The following is an 18,592-nucleotide window of genomic DNA, read 5'->3' on the forward strand; positions in this document are numbered from 1 at the left end:
TTATGTTCGGGTCGGGTCGGACTTCTCTCTCGCTAACTTTTTTGATACAGTGCCCTCCATAATTATTGGCACCCCTGAAAAAGATGTGTATTTTAGCTTCTAATATTTTTTTTAATTCAAATAATATGGGACCTTAATGGAAAAAAAAAGAGAAAAATCCAACCTTCAATACAAGTGCATTCATTCAGTGGGGAAAAAATCCCACATAAAGAAGAAATTATTTGACATCAAATACTAAGTGTCACAATTATTAGCACCCCTGGTGTTAATACTTTGTACAACCCCCTTTTGCCAACAAAACAAGGTCTGGGGACAGAAATGGCCATGGGAGGAGCTTGATTTTGTGTCTGGTGAACCATTTCTATGTAGATTTGGCCATATGTTTAGGGTCATTGTCTTGCTGAAAGACCCAGTGACGACCCATCTTCAGCTTTCGGGCCGAGGGCAACAGATTTTGATTTAAAATGTCCTGGTATTTCAAAGCATTCACGATGCCATGCACCCTAACAAGGTTCCCAGGGCCTTTGGAAGCGAAACAGCCCCACAGCATCACTGACCCACCCCCATACTTCACAGTGGGTATGAGGTGCTTTTCAGCATGCGCATCTTTCGTGGCACGCCAGACCCACTTAGAGTGTTTGTTGCCAAAAAGCTCAATCTTGGTCTCACACAAAAATACACACGGTCCCAGGCTTCAACTGGGACCGTGTGCTTTGGTCAGATGAGACCAAGATTGAGCTTTTTGTCTTTTTTTTTTTCTTTTTTTCCATTAAGGTCCCATATTATTTGAATAAAAAAAAATACTAGAAGCTAAAAAAACACATCTTTTTCAGGGGTGCCAATAATTATGGAGGGCACTGTATATTTCTAAATAAAACAATGTATGGATGTAAAACTGAGGAATACTTGTTATAAAATAAATAATTTGGATAAAACAGAGAAGGCGCTGTATGGTAATTGCATACAGGAGCTGCAGAGTGAAGGAATTCGCCCCCCCGGCCAAGCCGCACGGAAACAGCGACAGCCGAACGAAGTGCCGCTCTGCTGATGTCGCTTTCTGCGCGAGTCAACCTGGAGGGCTGATATTCCACGTGTTCACCTCTTGTGTTAACCCTTTGTACTGACTCCATGTTCCAAAAGTTTGAAGAAGGCTCACCGAAAACAGGTTGACAATTTAGTCGTCGACAATGGTCAAAAAACAAGGCAAAAACGGATGACGGAGGGACCATACTGGATCCAAAACAAGGCTACATAGAAAATGTTTCCGAGCAGCGAACCGTTTGTTATCTCAGTGTCCAGTGTTACGGATGGAGAGTAATTTATCCTTTTGTTTAGGTATGTATGTTTTCCCTTTCACTTTATACACGTTTCTGTTGGTTTTCACCAGTATTTTTCCTTTGCAGTTGTTTCCACCTGTGTGATCGCAGAAGGCCTCCACAGATGGAACCACTTCCTCATTAGTTAATGATCCAATCATCTGTTCGTCCTGCCACTGTATAAGTTGAATTGTTTGCTTGGTTCAGGAGAGGCGGCTCTCGATTTGGATGTCTTGGTTTGTTGAAGCCTGTTATGTTTTGACTTTGGTTCTGTTTGTGAAGTTTGCTTTCTGCCACTTGTTTATTGATAATCTCTTTTGTCTTTTTCTTTAGGTTGGTGCAGAGCACAGAGGTAGGGACTTTAGCTATATACCTGCAGGTATACATCGTGTCTCCCACCTCACTCTGTATTAGTCCATTAGATAGAGCGGCAAAACCACCCATGTATTTTGGGGCACAATAGGTGCCTGCCACGATAGTGATTTAGTTTGTGTTAGGTTTTGTGTTGGGTTTTTCCTAGTGTGACTCATCTCTGTCATTACCCATTGATTTCACCTGTGTGTGTTCTCCCAGTGTATCCTGCAATCTGCATCCACCTGTGTTACCTAGCTGTTCCTCGTGTCGTTACCCCTTGTCTGCGTGTGTATATAAAGACCCAGTTTCTTGTCACCCCTTGTTGCGTCATTGTCAATGTAAATGTCTATGTCAACGTCAAAGTCCATGTCAAGTTCTCATCAACAGTATTCACGCCTATCCAAGCCCTTGTGTTCAAGTGAGTTTTTGAAAAGCAGTCTTTTGTTGGTGACAGTTTTTGTTTGCTTTAGTGCCTTCTTTGGATTATCACAGCCTTTGTTTGTACTTTGTTTTTCGTTGGCTTCAATTAAATCATTTTTGCACAGTTATCTGCCTCGCCTACATTTCCCTGCATTTGGGTCCACCTTGCTCGCCCGCGCTTCGTGACAGTTTGGGGGTTGTTTTGGGTTCCAGGTTTAATTTTTTTTTTAAACTTTTTATTTGCTGTTTGCTGCATAGTGCAGGGGGTTGGGTAAATGTTTGTGGGCTCTAAGTCCATTGTTTTTTTTTTCTTTCTGCTAAACTCTTTTAATTTGCAATTTTGATTTTTCACTGCCTCCTCCTTTCACACCTGCTGTCTTATGTTACGCTCGCGGCCCCTGACCACCAGGGGTACTCGTAACGCCAGTGTTTTTGAAGGCTGCGGTGGAGGGAGTCGGGCCGAAGGTGTGGCTGGGTGTTGTCTTGGGATAATCCATCTGTGGCCGGTTTTGGGCGGTTAGGTACGTGCATGGATGGGACGTGGTTGCCACAGCGACCGATGCTGGTCTTGACGTCCCAAGCGCCCCCTATCAACTTTGTTACCCTGGCTGGGCGAGACGCTACTTGTTTTAGGACATAGCACCCTGCTCTTTGTCCTTGGAGTGGCCGGGAGAACTGATTGCAAGAGTCGGTGCGTCAATCTCGCTCGTGATGCACACGTTGGGCTTCTGTGATAAGATGGCGTTGTGTATCTATTCTGCTTCTTTTTATTAAACTATGGTGTGCTATTTTATATTAGGTGTGTTATAGTACAGTCCTACAGTAAATAATGAGAAATTATACAATTCCCTGATTAATTTATATTACGTGTGTTAGAGTAATGCAAACAGTTATATGGTGTGTGTGAGAAGGGTAACTATTCCCTTCGAGAGTCAGTGCATGCCTGCGCATGTGAACGCCGTGGCCCCGCCCTCATTTTAATCTTGCCCTGGTGTACTTTGCAGAAGCGGGAAGGCCCTTAAACGCACCTTAAACGAAGTGTGGACAGTAAAAATAGTCGGCAAAATACCCTGGAGAAAATTATCTGTCGTAGTGTAGACGTAGCCACAAGGAGCAGGCCATAACATGTGAAATCAATGGGTAATCACATGAAAAGACACACTAGGGCACAAACCTAAGGCATCACAGTGATTACCTATTGATTTCACCTGTTGTGGCCTGCTGTTTTGTTTTTTGTTTTTTAAATTTGATTGTGAAAATATCTTTATCCGTGCTCCTGGGATGGATCATCTTACGCTTCAATTCCGTATATTTTTCCAGTAGGAATTTAATGATTTTAGTTTTTGGGACCAATAAGGTATCGTAATAAATTATTGCGTAATACTGACAGTTATATAGATGGTGAGAAAAATTACACCAAGCAAGATACCCAAGGAATGTTAAACATTTTTACATGGTAAATAAAGACAAAATAAAAAGTAATAAAAAATACAAAATGGCCAAATATACACAAACACACACACACACAAAGTCTCAGGACCTTAAGGGTTAAATTATTCTGTTTTAAATTAAGCAGGACAGATTGTAATTTTATTCTAGTGTTATAATTATGTATTGGAAAAAAAAAAAAAAAAGCTTTTGATTATTGTTTTTCTGTGTGCTTATATCACTCAAATATGCCCCTAATTAATTCAGGTTTGAGTAACATTATTACATTATACTTGTATTACATTTTACTAGTGCTGCAACGATTAATCGATTAACTCGAGTATTCGATTAGAAAAAAAGATTCGGATCAAATTTTGCTGCTTCGAGTATTTATTTAATTAAAGTGGCGTTGTAAAGGTTTATTTTGAAAGCCCTTGCATTTAGTTTTATTGATTTGGGTGAATACTCTGCCACCTGATCTTCCTCATTTCAAATGGCTGAATCCAACTGCTCCTTGTTAAGACCAACATAAGCAAATTTTTTGTTAAGCTTGTTTTTTTTTTTTCTAAATGCATTCGTAATTTAGTTCATTGGTATATTTAGCCGTTCTTTGTGGGAATGTGTCTGAACCATTTGTGAAGATCATTGTAAAAAATGTTGGCGTTTTATAGCATTAAAGCTACAAACTTTTGCTATGTAAGTTTGCCAATTTTTCTTTTGTTGTACACAGATGCTGAGTTATTTTTTTTATACTGTTTGAGGCTCAGCTCAGGGATTTAATTTTTCTTGTTCCTTATCCGATTACTCGATTGTTCGAACTAACTAGTTAACCGATTAATCGACTCCTAAAATAAACGATAGCTGCAGCCCTACATTTTACATTATTACAATGTAATTGGAAAATTACATTATACCACTAATTAAAAAAAAACAAAAAACAAACACTTTTCACATACAAAAAAGAACTAAAGGTTATCTGGGCGGGTGGCTCCAACAATGTGGTGTCCCTTCATTTTTTTGTTGTTGTTGCCAACCCTCCAGTCAAATTTGATTGGACGTCTAGTGCTGTAAATGGCAGTGAAATATGATCACTCAGGGCTAGCCATTCAAGTTCAATGGCATACCACACGCATCACGTCACTTTTGCTCATCAATATTCATGACGTTAGCAATTGTTGCTAAGCGGGTCAAGCTCGTGTACGAACGAGATGTTTACTGAGCTAAACCTACCGATTCTGTCCGAAAATGATGTCCCTGGTGCCAAATTCACTGGTAAAGATGTGAAAGAACATACACATGTTTAGTTAAAGAGATGGCTTGAGTTCAAGGGCTGAAAAAGACGAAAAAGAGCCGACCTGATCCAGAGTTAGCGTTTTTATTGACACCTTTTTCTTGTGTGCATTGCCTTTGGCCACTGACATTTTCCTGTTTCAACAGTCTATCCTTTACCAGCGAATACCCTGTCTTTCTTATATATAATATCCTCTGGTTGTCTTCCATCTCTGACCGTTTTTGGGGGTAATTTGCATTACTATTTATGTGTAGCGAACGCAAATAATACTCAGTGACAGGCAACGAACACTTTTAATTTTTTCATTAATAACAAATCTTAATTCTATAATTACACTTCCTGCTTTTTTTTACAGCAGAAAAGGTAACAACAGTGGCAGTCAGATACCATTTTAATTTTTTTCAGGTCATTCATTGTCAGACAGAAGCAGCACAGCAAAACGTCAAGCTAAAAGATAAGTAAAAATATCAAAGTGGCTTACCTCTTTGTCCTGTGTAGGACCATGGCCCCCCAATTTTTTTTTTTTTACTGCATATGAAATGTGAATGGCTTCACCTTGCTGGCGTTAAACTGGTCTTTTGGACATCCGCGCAAGTTGATCCATTCTTCATTCTTCTTCTAGTCTAATGCAGATTCTTGACTCTTGACACCTTGTCCAATGCAGATTCTTGACCCTTCACAAAGTGATGATGCTGGAACTTTTGTTTGGTGGCGTTCCAGTGAGATTTACAAATTTGACTGCCTGAAGAAGACTTCAAAATTCCGTCAGTCCTTGATAAAATGGGGCTGCATGTCAGGCAAAGGGCTTGGGGAGATGGGTGTGGTTAAATCTTCAATAAATGCACAATTTTGCATTGATATTTGAGATGGCTTTCTTATGCCTTCAATTGAAAATATGATTGTCATTTTCCAAGATGACAATGCATCATGCCACAGAGCTAAAACTGTTAAAGCATTCCTTGGAGACTCATCCAGTCAATGTCATGGCTTGCAAATAGCCCTGATCTCAACCCTATTGAAAACCTGTGAGTGGAAATTGAAAAAAAAAAAAAAACGGTCCACAGCAAGGCTCCGACCTGCAAGGATGATCTGGCAAATGCAATCACAGAGAGTTGGCACCAAATTGATGAATATACTCATCAAGTCCATGCCTCGGAGACTGCAAGCTGTCATAAAAGCCAGAGGTGGTGCAACTAAATACTAGAGATGTGTTTTGATTGTTATTTCTTTGTTTGTTTCTCATGATTCCATATTCTTTTACTCAGGATGTAGTGATTCTATACATATTTCCCTGCACTTGCTCCATAAAAGTAACATTTACTGACCACCACAATGTTTTTTATTCATTTAATTTAGTGTTTCTGACTGCCAAGGAGTTGCACTTTTTAACTAATTCATTATTTTTTCGAGCTTTTTATCTGAGTTTGTTCTACATAATAAAATGTCCGAGTGAGTGCTCGTCCGAGACTGGTGATTCCATACTTTTTTTTCTAGGGGTTGTACAAGTTCCATAGCAGCAGTGTTAACTCGGCATGTTCTTTTTTGAAAGATTACCGGCAGAAAACAAGCAGTAATAACATGGATTGTATGCGAGGGCATGTCCAGGTTGACCCACTTCCAGGTTACGATGGCGACGTCATGGATTAAAAATAGCATTCGTGCGGTACGTTATTGTATTTGTACGCCGATCACTGTCAATGGCAGTGAATGAATTATTTACATTAAGTAGCTTGTTGACTTCATGTTAGGATTTGTTTTTTCATTATTAATTTAATGACGTGAAAGAGGATGACACGGCAACAGCAGTTTGGAATCACTGGTTTAGATGACAGTCAGTCAAAAAGTCATTCAAACCTTATGAAAAAGAGCAACCCTCTGTCTCTCTCTTGCTCTACTCGCACACTGATACCTCCCTCTCCTGGATTTTTTTTTTCTAGGTACAATTCAAGAAACCTCGTGGTCCCTGCATCCAGTCAGTGGCGAAATGAGGTGTGAGGAAGCGACAGCCGCAGATGCCTGTAGCACACTGCGAGACCCTCACTGATGCGCACAGAATCTCATTAAAGGTAAGAATGTGTTTAACCGTCTAGTTCAATGACATTTTTCAGTAGTGTGTTGGTAATGCCATTGGTTATTATCATCACGATGGATTTTCCTAACAAAATCAAATTGTTGTAGGTTGATATTTAATGACCAAAAAAACCTTACATTTCAATAGTGACAGTACAGACTGTTCAGTTATGAGTCACTGATAGTTTAGTGGTTATGACGGTGTAAAGTGAATGTGAGTGAATAGGATTCTCTGTTAGAAAAAAACATATATGTAGTTGGGGCTCTAACGACATGAGGCAGATAATGGCTTATTTATAAACATGTGCAAGTAACAGAACTTTTTAGATTGGCTGTATATGTTGCGTCTTCTAAGAAGCTGTTGAAATGCTTCCATATGTGCTGTGATGCTGTCTACAGACACAAGTAAGGGCTGTGGTGACCATTGATGAGCTGCATCAGTGGTGCCATTTTCCATCTAGAGGTACTGTTGAGTGGCCACAAGGACCTCGATAGAATTTTTGATCAGTTTTCAACTAGCTTTGTGAGTGTCGGACACTCCGATGAAGGCGGAAGTAGTCGCCGAAACATGTCAGGTAAATAAAACAACCTAAAACACATTGTCTGGGATAAAAGTAAAATTCAACGCATCTATAAGTGTAGACAAAATGAACTTAATACAACTACCGTAATTTCCCGAATATAAGGCGCACCCGTGTATAATGCGCACCCCAAATTTACTTGTAAAATCTAGGGAAAATTATTGTACCCGTTTATAACGCGCACCCTAATTTTACCACCAATAAATAGAAGAATACAAGAAAACAGAGCTCGTGTACAGATACAGAAATGTCATTTTACTGACTGGTGGAACACAGCACAAGCATAGCACATTGGTAGTCCAAAACATTACCATAAACTGACAATATTTTGAATTTATATATATATTTATTTATTTATTATTATTATTTTTTTTAATTGTATGCAAAGCAAATGACTGTCCAATGTGCTGGAAAAATAATTTCGATCCATTATAAAAAATGTTTTTTTTTTGTTCATTTAATTCATTTTTGTTGCAGTTTTATTGCTTTACAACTTTTATATATATGTAGGAAAGTCAATTACATGCAATGACACCTTTCAGCCACCAGGGGGGGCCTGACCCTCCTAGCCCCCTCCTTAAAATCCGCTTATGAGTGTAACGATTTCAAAATCGGTGTAATGTGGTCCAGTTTCTTTGTATTTTATGCGGACTCTGGCTGCAGCATTTTGTAATAGCTGCAGCTTTCTGACTGATTTTTTTTACCAAGACCTGTAAATATACTGTTGCAATAGTACAATCTACTGAAAACGAATGCGTGCATAAGTTTTTCCATGTCTTGTTGAGTCAGAAGCCCCTTAACTCTGGCCATATTTTTTAGATGGTAATAAGCAGATTTAGTGAGGGACCTTAGATGGCTGTCAAATTTTAGCTCTGAGTCAATAATTACGCCAAGATTTTGACTTGATTTGTAGATGTAAGTGACATTGTGCTAAGGTGCCTGCTTATCGTTGACCTTTCCTTTTTTAACCCAAAAATGATCGCTTCTGTGTTCTCCACATTTAGCTGGAGAAAATTCTGGCACATCCATTCATTGATTTGATGAATGCATTTACTCAGGGAGAATAACGGACTATAATCATGCGGGGACACAGAAATGTAGAGTTGTGTGTCATCTGCATAGATGTGATAGGACAGTGTTTTTCAGCCAGTGTGCCGCAGCACACTAGTGTGTGGTTTTTTAAACGTCGTCGAGCAGAGCAGAGACTGTATTGTGGCCGAAATCCAGACTGAAATGAGTTAAAAAGATTGTTTTGCATCATAAAATCCTGGATCTGTTCGAACACAGCCCCGTCAATAATTTCCCCCAGGAATGTCAGATTTGATATTGACCTATAATTACTAATGGTTGAGGCATCCAGATTACCGTAATTTCCCGAATATAAGGCGCACCCGTGTATAATGCGCACCCCAAATTTACTTGTAAAATCTAGGGAAAATTATTGTACCCGTTTATAACCCGCACCCTAATTTTAGCACCAATAAATAGAAGAATACAAGAAAACAGAGCTCGTGTACAGATACAGAGATGTCATTTTACTGACTGGTGAAACACAGCACAAGCATAGCACATTGGTAGTTCAAAACATTACCGTAAACTGACAATATTTACGGTAATAATATGATTTGACAACTTCTCCAACTTACCAGAATCAAGGAGAAAAGAAAACAGATGTGACTTTTCTTTTAAAGGCTGCTGTATAACTTGCTCGTTTCCTCATGATGAATAAATCTTTCTTCCATGGATTGATACGGTAAAATGAAAGTGAGAACGTAAGTCGGAAATCCGAGAGCGCTCATCGCTGTCAACACGACAGTAACAAAAAGCACTATTGTTATTGGGGTTTGAGTTTCCCGAGGGACCGATATAGTTGACGGACACAGAAAGTGTGTGTCCTTACATTTGTAATGGCCTGAATTGCGGAGCTGCAATAAACGTCGACTCAAATGAGTTCAAGAAACTAAATTCTGTGCTTTATGAAGAGTGAAAAAAGCAGAATTTAACACAGACGAAATCATTCGGCCGATTAGAGTGAAGTATTACCGAAACAAAATGGTGACGTCACGTACCGTAATGGTCGGCAACGGGTCGCCGCATACGTTTCTTCAACACAACGTGGCCGTGTCAATGAAAAAAAATTGGTTTATATATATATGTAATACATATATATTTCTGTCTCCATCCATGTACCCATTTATAATGCGCACCATGAGTTTACAAGTTGATTTTGGGGGGAAAAAAGTGCGCGTTATATTCGGGAAATTACGGTAGGTTTTTTTTTTTTTTTTAGAAGAGGTTTTATTACTGCAGTTTTTAAAGTCTGTGGCAAATGTGAATGTCGTGACACTTCCAGCGTCCTTGAATTCTGGGTCAGCTATCGCCGCAAATGACAACCAATGCGTCAAAATAAGGTCAGCTACAGGGGACAGTCCCTAAAATTGGCCCTGGAATATTTTCAATACTGGCCACGTTAATACCTCTGTCCATGCTAGGGGTGTGACAAAATATCGAAATGGTGATATATCATGATACTTTGTATCCCAAAAGGTTATCGATATGCTCCTGCCAAGAATCGAAATATCGTTTTAAAAAGGTGTCAATGTCTAATAAAATAAATAAATAAAAGGAACCAACAAGTTGCTACCAAAATCTTCAACCATAATAGTGTCTCAGTTAACTCTAAGGCTGCATTGACGGTGCACGACGCCGAATCCATTTAGAGTGGGAACTAGGCATGTGCCGGTTTCACGGTTTACCGTGGTGTGAAAATGTCGCGGTTTCAACACCACTAAAATTTTCCGTCAGACCGTAGTACAGTATCCACTATTTTTCATGTGTCAAAAATGCAGCCAGAAGTGGCTTGGCTCGGCAGCGCTCATCCCCTCCCGTTTGTTGCTGTGTGTGAAAGTGACGCTATCGGCTAGACAGCCAGTGAACCCAAAAACAAATATTCCAAACATAAGGCGTACCTTTTCTTCAATTTATTGAGCTCTCTAATCGTGGTAAGTGGAATATACAAAATGAATACATTTAAAACGTTGTACAATTGTATTTTTCCATGTGTGAGTAGCTTCAACAGATTAGCATCATGAAAAAGTTCGCCAAAAACAAAACACACATTTTCCTTTCAAATTCAAAATACAAACTAACTAAAAGCTTACAAAGACGAATGTTAGCCTAGGCTTAGCTGGGAGAGCAACTTCGTCGAGTGTTACAGCCGCAGAGTGAGAAAACAAGCTTGTTTCGCTTGAATGAAGGGGAAAAGGGGATAGCATCAAAGAAGCTAATTGGGAAAGATGCTCTTGCCCTAAGCACAAATCCACGTTCGCTATCTCAAGGAGAGGTCTCACACCCAATGTTTTTTTTTGTTTGTTTGTTTGTTTAGATGAAACCTTTCCACAACAATATTTACACTTTAAACTAACTTATACATTTTTAACTAACTTATTAACTTATGAATTCTTTGTTTTTTAACACATAGGCATGACATCATGTAAACTAGAGCTGACATAGTGGCTGAAAATGGCGAAACTTCACTTGAGCTTTTCCACCCTCAAAAAAAAAAAAAAAACTTGTTTTAAATTTTATTCAGAAGTGTTTTTATTTTTTATAGAATATTATTTTGTTCTTGCTGTAATCTTGAGCAACTTGAGCTGTGGTTGTGGGTATAGTCTATAAGTTATATTTATTTTAATTTTATTTAAAATATATATATTTTTTTATTGATGATTTATTTTAACAATCTATTCATGTTCCAATTAGCAACTATGTTTTGAATTTTTTTTTTTTAAAATCCTGTTCAGTGGAATTTTTTTTTTTTTTTTTTTTTAACCTATACATCTCAAAATATCCATTTTGGAGCTATAATTGCAATACCGTGAAACCGCGGTATTTTTGCCCACGGTTATCGTACCGTCAAAATCTCATACCGGCACATGCCTACTGGGAACGTTCGTTCATTCGAAACCAGAACATTTACAGTTATTCCATTTGATTTTCAGGGCATTTCCAGGTCATTTCCTGTTGATTTTGAGTCACTGCCTATTCATTTGGGTGATTCCCAGGTCACTTCCTGTTCTGTAACTCAAAATAAACAGAAGGTGACCCGTAAAATAACCCAAAATCAACTGGAGGTAACTGAAAATCAACAGGTAAATGATAGGGTTGTTCCGACCATGTTTTTTTACTCCCGATCTGATCCCGATCGTTTTAGTTTGAGTATCTGCCAATCCCGATATTTCCCGATCCGATTGCTTTTTTTTGCTCCCGATTCAGTTTCAATCATTCCCGATAATTTTTCCCGATCATATACATTTTGGCAATGCATTAAGAAAAAAAATGAATAAAGCTCGGACGAATATACTGGACTGTCTCAGGAAATTAGAATACACAATATTCTAATTTTCTGAGACAGTCCTGTACATTAATCCACCATTTAAAGCAGGGGTGTCCAAACTTTTTGCAAAGGGGACCAGATTTGGCGTGGTAAAAATGTGGGGGGCCGACCTTGGCTGACGTCCTTTACATAGAACAATATACAGGACTGTCTCAGAAAATTAGAATATTGTGTATTCTAATTTCCTGAGACAGTCCAGTATACATTCAGAATACAGTACATAAGTACTGTATTTGTTTATTATGACAATAAATCCTCAAGATGGCATTTACATTATTAACATTCTTTCTGTGAGAGGGATCCACAGATAGAAAGACTTTTAATTCTTAAAGGATAAATGTGACTTTGTATATTGTGACTAAATATTGCCATCTAGTGTATTTGTTGAGCTTTCAGTAAATGATACTGCAGCCATTAAACTTCTGCCCAAATGCATGATGGGAAGTGTAACCATGACTGTGCGTAGGGGCACCAATTGACATATCTTCTCTGTGTTAAGAAAATGATCAACTACTACCCCACATTACCTCCCACATTATTTTTAATTGCTGAGAGAGATATTGTAAGGCTTTAACCATATAAAAAATTGCTCCAAAGGCTGTCAAAATTCTCTCTACTCATTATACGCTGGCTTTTAGCGCTATCTATTGGTAAAACGGCGTCTTTATATATTGTACGCGACAATGTGTGAGTGGGTCATGCAGCGCATGCGTCAATTATTTAACGTGATTACCGCTGTTAACGCAATAAGTTTGATAGCCCTACTTTAAGCCAAAACTACTCTGGATGAGTGTAAGACATTTTGTCCTTTGACGCAATTAACGCACATGTCCTGCTCAGACAGTATTCTGCCTTTTGGTAAGTTTTACAGCAAGGCTTTTTGTGCTGTCCAACAGCGAACTCTTGTGGTCGCTTTGCGACATGGTTTATTGTTTTCTTGCCAGTTCAATATGGCTGCACGACGTCTCGGGCTGACGCCTACGTTGTAATGCTGTGCTTATATGATCCTTGGACAAGATTTGTCCGTAAGTATGGTTGTTGTAAAGAATGTACATATTATGTTAGTAAGCGAAATGTTCTATTTTTTGTATGAGACGCTTTTTGTTTATGTTTAGTGAACCTGTATAGCATGCTAAGCTAACGTTGTTGCTAATGCAATGCTTGTGTACATTTTTTTTTTGTAGTTTTACGACGGTCTAAAGAGGACAATGGTTTGAGGCCATTTTATCAATAAATCAGATGAAAAAGGAAGAAGTCTGATTATTAAGGCGTCGTTCACTAGCTGTCTAGCTTTGGAAAAAGTAGACGCTTCGGAGTAAGGACAGCATAGACAGATTTAAATGACAGTAGAGTGAAATGCCCACTACAGTCCTTATGTACCGTATGTTGAATGTATATATCCATCTTGTGTCTTATCTTTCCATTCCAACAATTTATTTTACAGAATATATATATAATTTACAGAAAAATATGGCATATTTTATAGATGGTATTAATTGCGATTAATTACGATTAATTAATTTTTAAGCTGTAATTAACTCGATTAAAAATTTTAATCGTTTGACAGCCCTAATATATATATATTAAAAAAAGGCATGTCCGATATTTTTTTGCCGATTCCGATACTTTGAAAATGACGTGATCGGACCCGATCCCGATCGATCGGAACATCTTTAATAAATGACCGTAAATAGCCAAAAATTACCTCGTTACCTGGTATTGGCTGCCACTGACGTTCATTCGCTGCCAACCCTCCCACTTCAAACGGATTGAACGTCTACTAATGATAAATTTATTCCAATTCACAGCAGAAGCTTGTTTTTCTGTTTATTAATTGTTTGTAGAATAATTCTAATAATCGTTGTATCGTCAGATCATCGTTATCGTGAGCTTTGTATCGCAAATCGTATCGTGAGGTACCAAGAGGTTCTCACTCCTAGTCCCTGCTAATTCTCACCAATTATCTACCAACCCATCCACTAGAAACAAATATCTGACTTAACTCCACAGGCTCTTGCAGACTTTCTCGCGAGCACCCTCCACCTGTACATCATGCTCCACCAGCTGGCGGATCTGGAGGCGGCCAACGACAGCTGCCCTGGGACTGCCGCCGCCGTCTGTAACGCCACCTTGGCCGACGATGCTCTCCAACTGCCCACTTTCTCCACGGCGGCTAAAGTGCGAGTCATCATCACCTTCAGTTTATGCGCCGTGTCGGCCGTTTGCAACCTTCTAGTGCTGTGGGCGGCCGGAAAGGGCGGCAGACGCAAGTCGCACGTCAGGATTATCATCATGAACCTGACCGTGGCTGACCTGCTGGTCACTTTCATTGTGATGCCCGTGGACGCCGCGTGGAACATTACGGTGCAGTGGCAGGCCGGAGACACCGCATGCAGGCTTCTTATGTTCCTCAAGCTGGTGGCCATGTACTCGTGCGCTTTTGTCACTGTGGTTATCAGCCTGGATCGACAATCCGCCATATTAAACCCGCTGGGAATCAGGGAAGCCAGGAAGAAAAGCAAGATTATGCTGACGGTAGCCTGGAGCATGAGCGTCATCCTCTCTCTTCCTCAGGTAACAAAAAAAAAAAAAAAAAAAAAAAAAACCTTCTTAAATTATGTTTTAAAAGCGTTATGAAGTTTTCTTCAAAATGTAGCAAAAAAAAAAAAAGTACCCGTAATTTCTGGACTATAAGGCGCACATGACTATAAGCCGCCACCCACCAAATTTGACATGAAAACGGCATTTGTTCATAGATAAGCCGCACTGGACTATAAGCCGCAGTTGTCCTCATTGTATTACGGGATATTTACACCAAAAGATATTAACTGGTAACACTTCATTTGACAATGGCATCATAAGACTATCATGAGACCAAATGAACCACCATTAAGCTTTGAACCAATTTGGTGCAAAGCCGTATTGTTTTTCTAAAAGCTTCATTTGGCCATCACTGCTCCCTTGGGGGAGACAGTCAACCTCTGCTGCCACCTGCTTTCAACACTGTTGTCATCCAACATTCCTCCGAGCATGCATTGCGGCGCTACAGATGTAAATAACAATCATGTTCTGTGCTAATTATTTCTTCAGTTACTGTTCCAGTTGTTTCATTAATTGCTAGTAATGGTATTTGGTAACATTTTCTTGGATAGTGGTGCCATAATACTGTCATATGACAGTCATAATTACATGAAAATGTCATAATGCTTATGACATTGTCATGAATGCTTATAATAGAGGTCGGTTAGTGTCATCCAGCATATGATCTCACTTTTGAATGGCCGTAAAAGATCTGAGCTGGACATAAATGGAGTTAGTGAAATAATATGCCACACAGGGGTGGCGTGGCTTAGTGGTAGAGTAATTGTCCCCCAACCCAGAGGTTGTGGGTTTGATTCTCCGCCCTGATGAACACGTCTAAGTGTCCTTGAGCAAGACACTGAACCCCACGTTGCTCCTGGTGCTGCGTCACCAGTAGGTGGATGGTGAGATAGTGTAAAGCGCTTTGAGCGCCTTGAAAGGTGGAAAAGCGCTATATAAGTGTAACACCATTTACATGACACATATTGCCATCTGTCATAAGCATTCAGTAATGCCCATGATAGTGTCATGTCATAATTATGATGTTCTTATGACAGTCTTATGATGCCGCTGTCAAATAAAGTGTTACCTATCAACCCAAATAAATCAACAAATAAGCCGCACTGGACTATATGCCGCAGTTGTCCTCATTGTATTATGGGATATTTACAACAAAAGATATTAACTGGTAACACTTCATTTGACAATGGCATCATAAGACTATCATGAGACCAAATGAACCACCATTAAGCTTTGAACCAATTTGGTGCAAAGCCGTATTGTTTTGGGGGAGACAGTCAACCTCTGCTGCCACCTACTTTCAACACTGTTGTCATCCAACATTCCTCCGAGCATGCATTGCGGCGCTACAGATGTAAATAACAATCATGTTCTGTGCTAATTATTTCTTCAGTTACTGTTCCACTTGTTTCATTAATTGCTTGTAATGGTATTTGGTAACATTTTCTTGGATAGTGGTGCCATAATACTGTCATATGACAGTCATAATTATTACATGACAATGTCATAAGCATTAATGAATGCTTATAACAGAGGTCAGTTAGTGTCATCCAGCAAATGATCTCACTTTTGAATGGCCGTAAAAGATCTGAGCTGGACATAAATGGAGTTAGTGAAATAATATGCCACATGACACATATTGCCATCTGTCATAAGCATTCAGTAATGCCCATGATAGTGTCATGTCATAATTTTAATGTTCTTATGACAGTCTTATGATGTCGCTGTCAAATAAAGTGTTACCTATTAACCCAAATAAATCAACAAATAAGCCACACTGGACTATAAGCTGCAGGATTCAAAATGAGGGGGAAAAAGTAGTGGCTTATAGTCCAAAAATTGTAAAGGGTACTTAAAATGACTAGCATAGTGCGTGTACGCAAATGAGTTAGCACTGTTCAGTTGTATTTAACTTTGAAGTTCAATAAATCTTTAACTTATTGGCTACTTGCCTGGCACTGCCAGACTGTTCTCCCTGTGTTTTTCAAACACTGAGAGGATAGTCTGGGACCCAGCCCATTAACGGCCTCTCGAGCAAGTACAAAATCAATCGACAGATCAGATTCGTTTATTTGCGTGACGTGTTCTTAACGAGCAACGTCACTCTTCCGCGTCGGAAGTTGTCTCCGCAACAACACAGATGGCGAACAGGAGAGCCGAGAATATGTTCCAATCCACGGTAAAATGTTTTAACTTACCAAAAACGCATCGACACAAGTCATTGACAACAGTCTGTCTCACGCTAGCCATGTTGAATAAACTCCGCTCTCCTCGTATGTTTACTTCCGTGCACAAGTCCCTCGTCCCGCCCGTCGCTGATTGATCCACTCCGCTGTCTGTTTGCTGTGGCTTGCTCCGCCCTGAAAATTTTATTCCGCTTAATGGTGGCCAGACTCAATAGCTGGAACAGCGGTGAGTCTAGAGTACCAGGCTAATTGGCGACCACTGACTGCTAGTGATGGGATTTTCGGCTCTTTTCGGTGATCCGGTTTATTTGGATTGGCTCAGTTTGGCTCTCAACCGGCTCTTTTAACTTTAGCTTTTCTTTTAAATATTTATGACAAATTTAGCATAATAGATAAATGATAAATGACTTGGTGAACTAAATATTGCACTCTACTGACTGCAAATAGCAACAATTATCAAGAAAAGAAAATGGGTTTTTACTTATTTTATTGAACATTAAAAAGGCTCCAAACAATAAACAAGCAAGAAAATTAAACTTAAACCAACAATAATCAAACATGCTGCATCATAGCGAAAATAGTGAGTAGTAACTGCAACAGAAGCAGCGAACAAAACAAATATAAGCTACTCCTTGCAGTATTTTAACAAACATAAGCTACTCCTTGCTTTATTTTAAATTTGAAATGAAATGAAATGTTATTGTCATCATCATCGGTATCATTGACAATTACAAAATGTGATATAATTTGCCCGAAGCAACCGAAGAAGACAAAGGCGGACGGGAGGAAGCATAAGCTTATCAGTTTCCCGTCCCCCATACAACTAAAGACGCACATTCAGACATGGTACATACATCAGATGGCCACAAAACTGTACAATAACACAATCAATAATCTGGGTTTAGTAACTCAGCTTCCAGTCAAGCAGCTCGATTAATTTCAGGGCGTACAAGGTTATGGCTTTGTCATGTCCCTGACATTTTTGCATCTGTTTGCTGTGGGACCATTTTGTTGTGGCTATGTGTGTGGCAAAAGTGATTATGTGTTATCACAGCTGGTGTGAGTAGCGACTCAAAATGCTTTTCTTCTAAGTCTCTTAAAAGGATACATTGCTAAGGTGTACATGGTGGCAACAATTGGCGCACACAGAGATCACTGTAACAGTTTCATCAGACATGAATGTATGAGGAAAATCAAACAACATGTTGTACATATTTTATCCCAAGATTAATGTCTCCACAACGAAAAACATGCTTATTATTCGTTTTATACAGTATCTTTTCCATGTACTCAGTAAACTTAGACATTTGAATCAGGAGCTCGGTAGACACAGCAGATAATTATGTTTTTACAATTGGGGATAAGGAGCTCAATTGTAATACATTCCAGGAGATTGTCAATCATAATTGCAACACCTCCTCCCCCCTTAGATGCCCGATTCATTTGTGTCATGTTATATCCGTGCAAATTAAAATTAGAACCTTTGTTATCTTTAGTAGATAATCCTTAATGTGTTCAAGATTCTTGTAGAGACTCCTGCCGTTGATGTCAACATTAATTTTCAAGTGAGGTCAGCTGATCAAGACTCGTAATAGCTTTAATCTTCATATCTTGCGTCTTGACAAGGATCCTGCAATCCGAGACCCAGGTGTTGGCTATTTTACCAGCTTTCTTGAGTTGACGTGCTTTTCTTGCAATTTCGGCGAGTCAAGTTGTCATTCAAAAAAATCTTCGACCCTTTCAGGTGGCGGCACTGGTTAAGCAGGGCGGTCTTGGTCTTGTGGTCTGCCAGCTTCATGAGCACCGTCGCCGGTCCTCTCCTCCCGGATGGGAGCAGAAAGCAGCGACGGATGTCCAGTGGTTCCATGTTTATTCCATACTCTTTCAGCTTAGCAATTGCCAGTTGCGCCACTGTGTCACCTGGGCTAGGCGTCAGTTGTAATCCAGAA

The 18,592-nt window shown here is 39.4% G+C and overlaps 1 protein-coding gene across 2 annotated transcripts in view; it reads left to right on the forward strand.

The window, feature by feature from the left end:
- Window positions 1-1,223: 1,223 nt before the first annotated feature.
- The window catches only part of gnrhr4 (gonadotropin releasing hormone receptor 4), an 87,285-nt gene continuing 69,916 nt past the window's right edge, over window positions 1,224-18,592 (forward strand). Inside the window, exons 1-5 of one of the 2 annotated variants that reach the window (XM_057837507.1) lie at window positions 1,224-1,335; window positions 1,404-1,552; window positions 1,650-1,668; window positions 6,747-6,875; window positions 13,867-14,430. In XM_057837507.1, coding sequence (XP_057693490.1) covers window positions 6,822-6,875; window positions 13,867-14,430 — 618 coding nt within the window. In that variant the 5' untranslated portion in view covers window positions 1,224-1,335; window positions 1,404-1,552; window positions 1,650-1,668; window positions 6,747-6,821. Of the gene's footprint in view, window positions 1,336-1,403; window positions 1,553-1,649; window positions 1,669-6,703; window positions 6,876-13,866; window positions 14,431-18,592 lie in introns of those variants that run through there. The other variant, XM_057837508.1, reaches the window with a different exon arrangement.

The sequence above is a fragment of the Corythoichthys intestinalis genome, chromosome 5, assembly GCF_030265065.1.
Source record: "Corythoichthys intestinalis isolate RoL2023-P3 chromosome 5, ASM3026506v1, whole genome shotgun sequence".
Lineage (NCBI taxonomy): Eukaryota > Metazoa > Chordata > Actinopteri > Syngnathiformes > Syngnathidae > Corythoichthys > Corythoichthys intestinalis.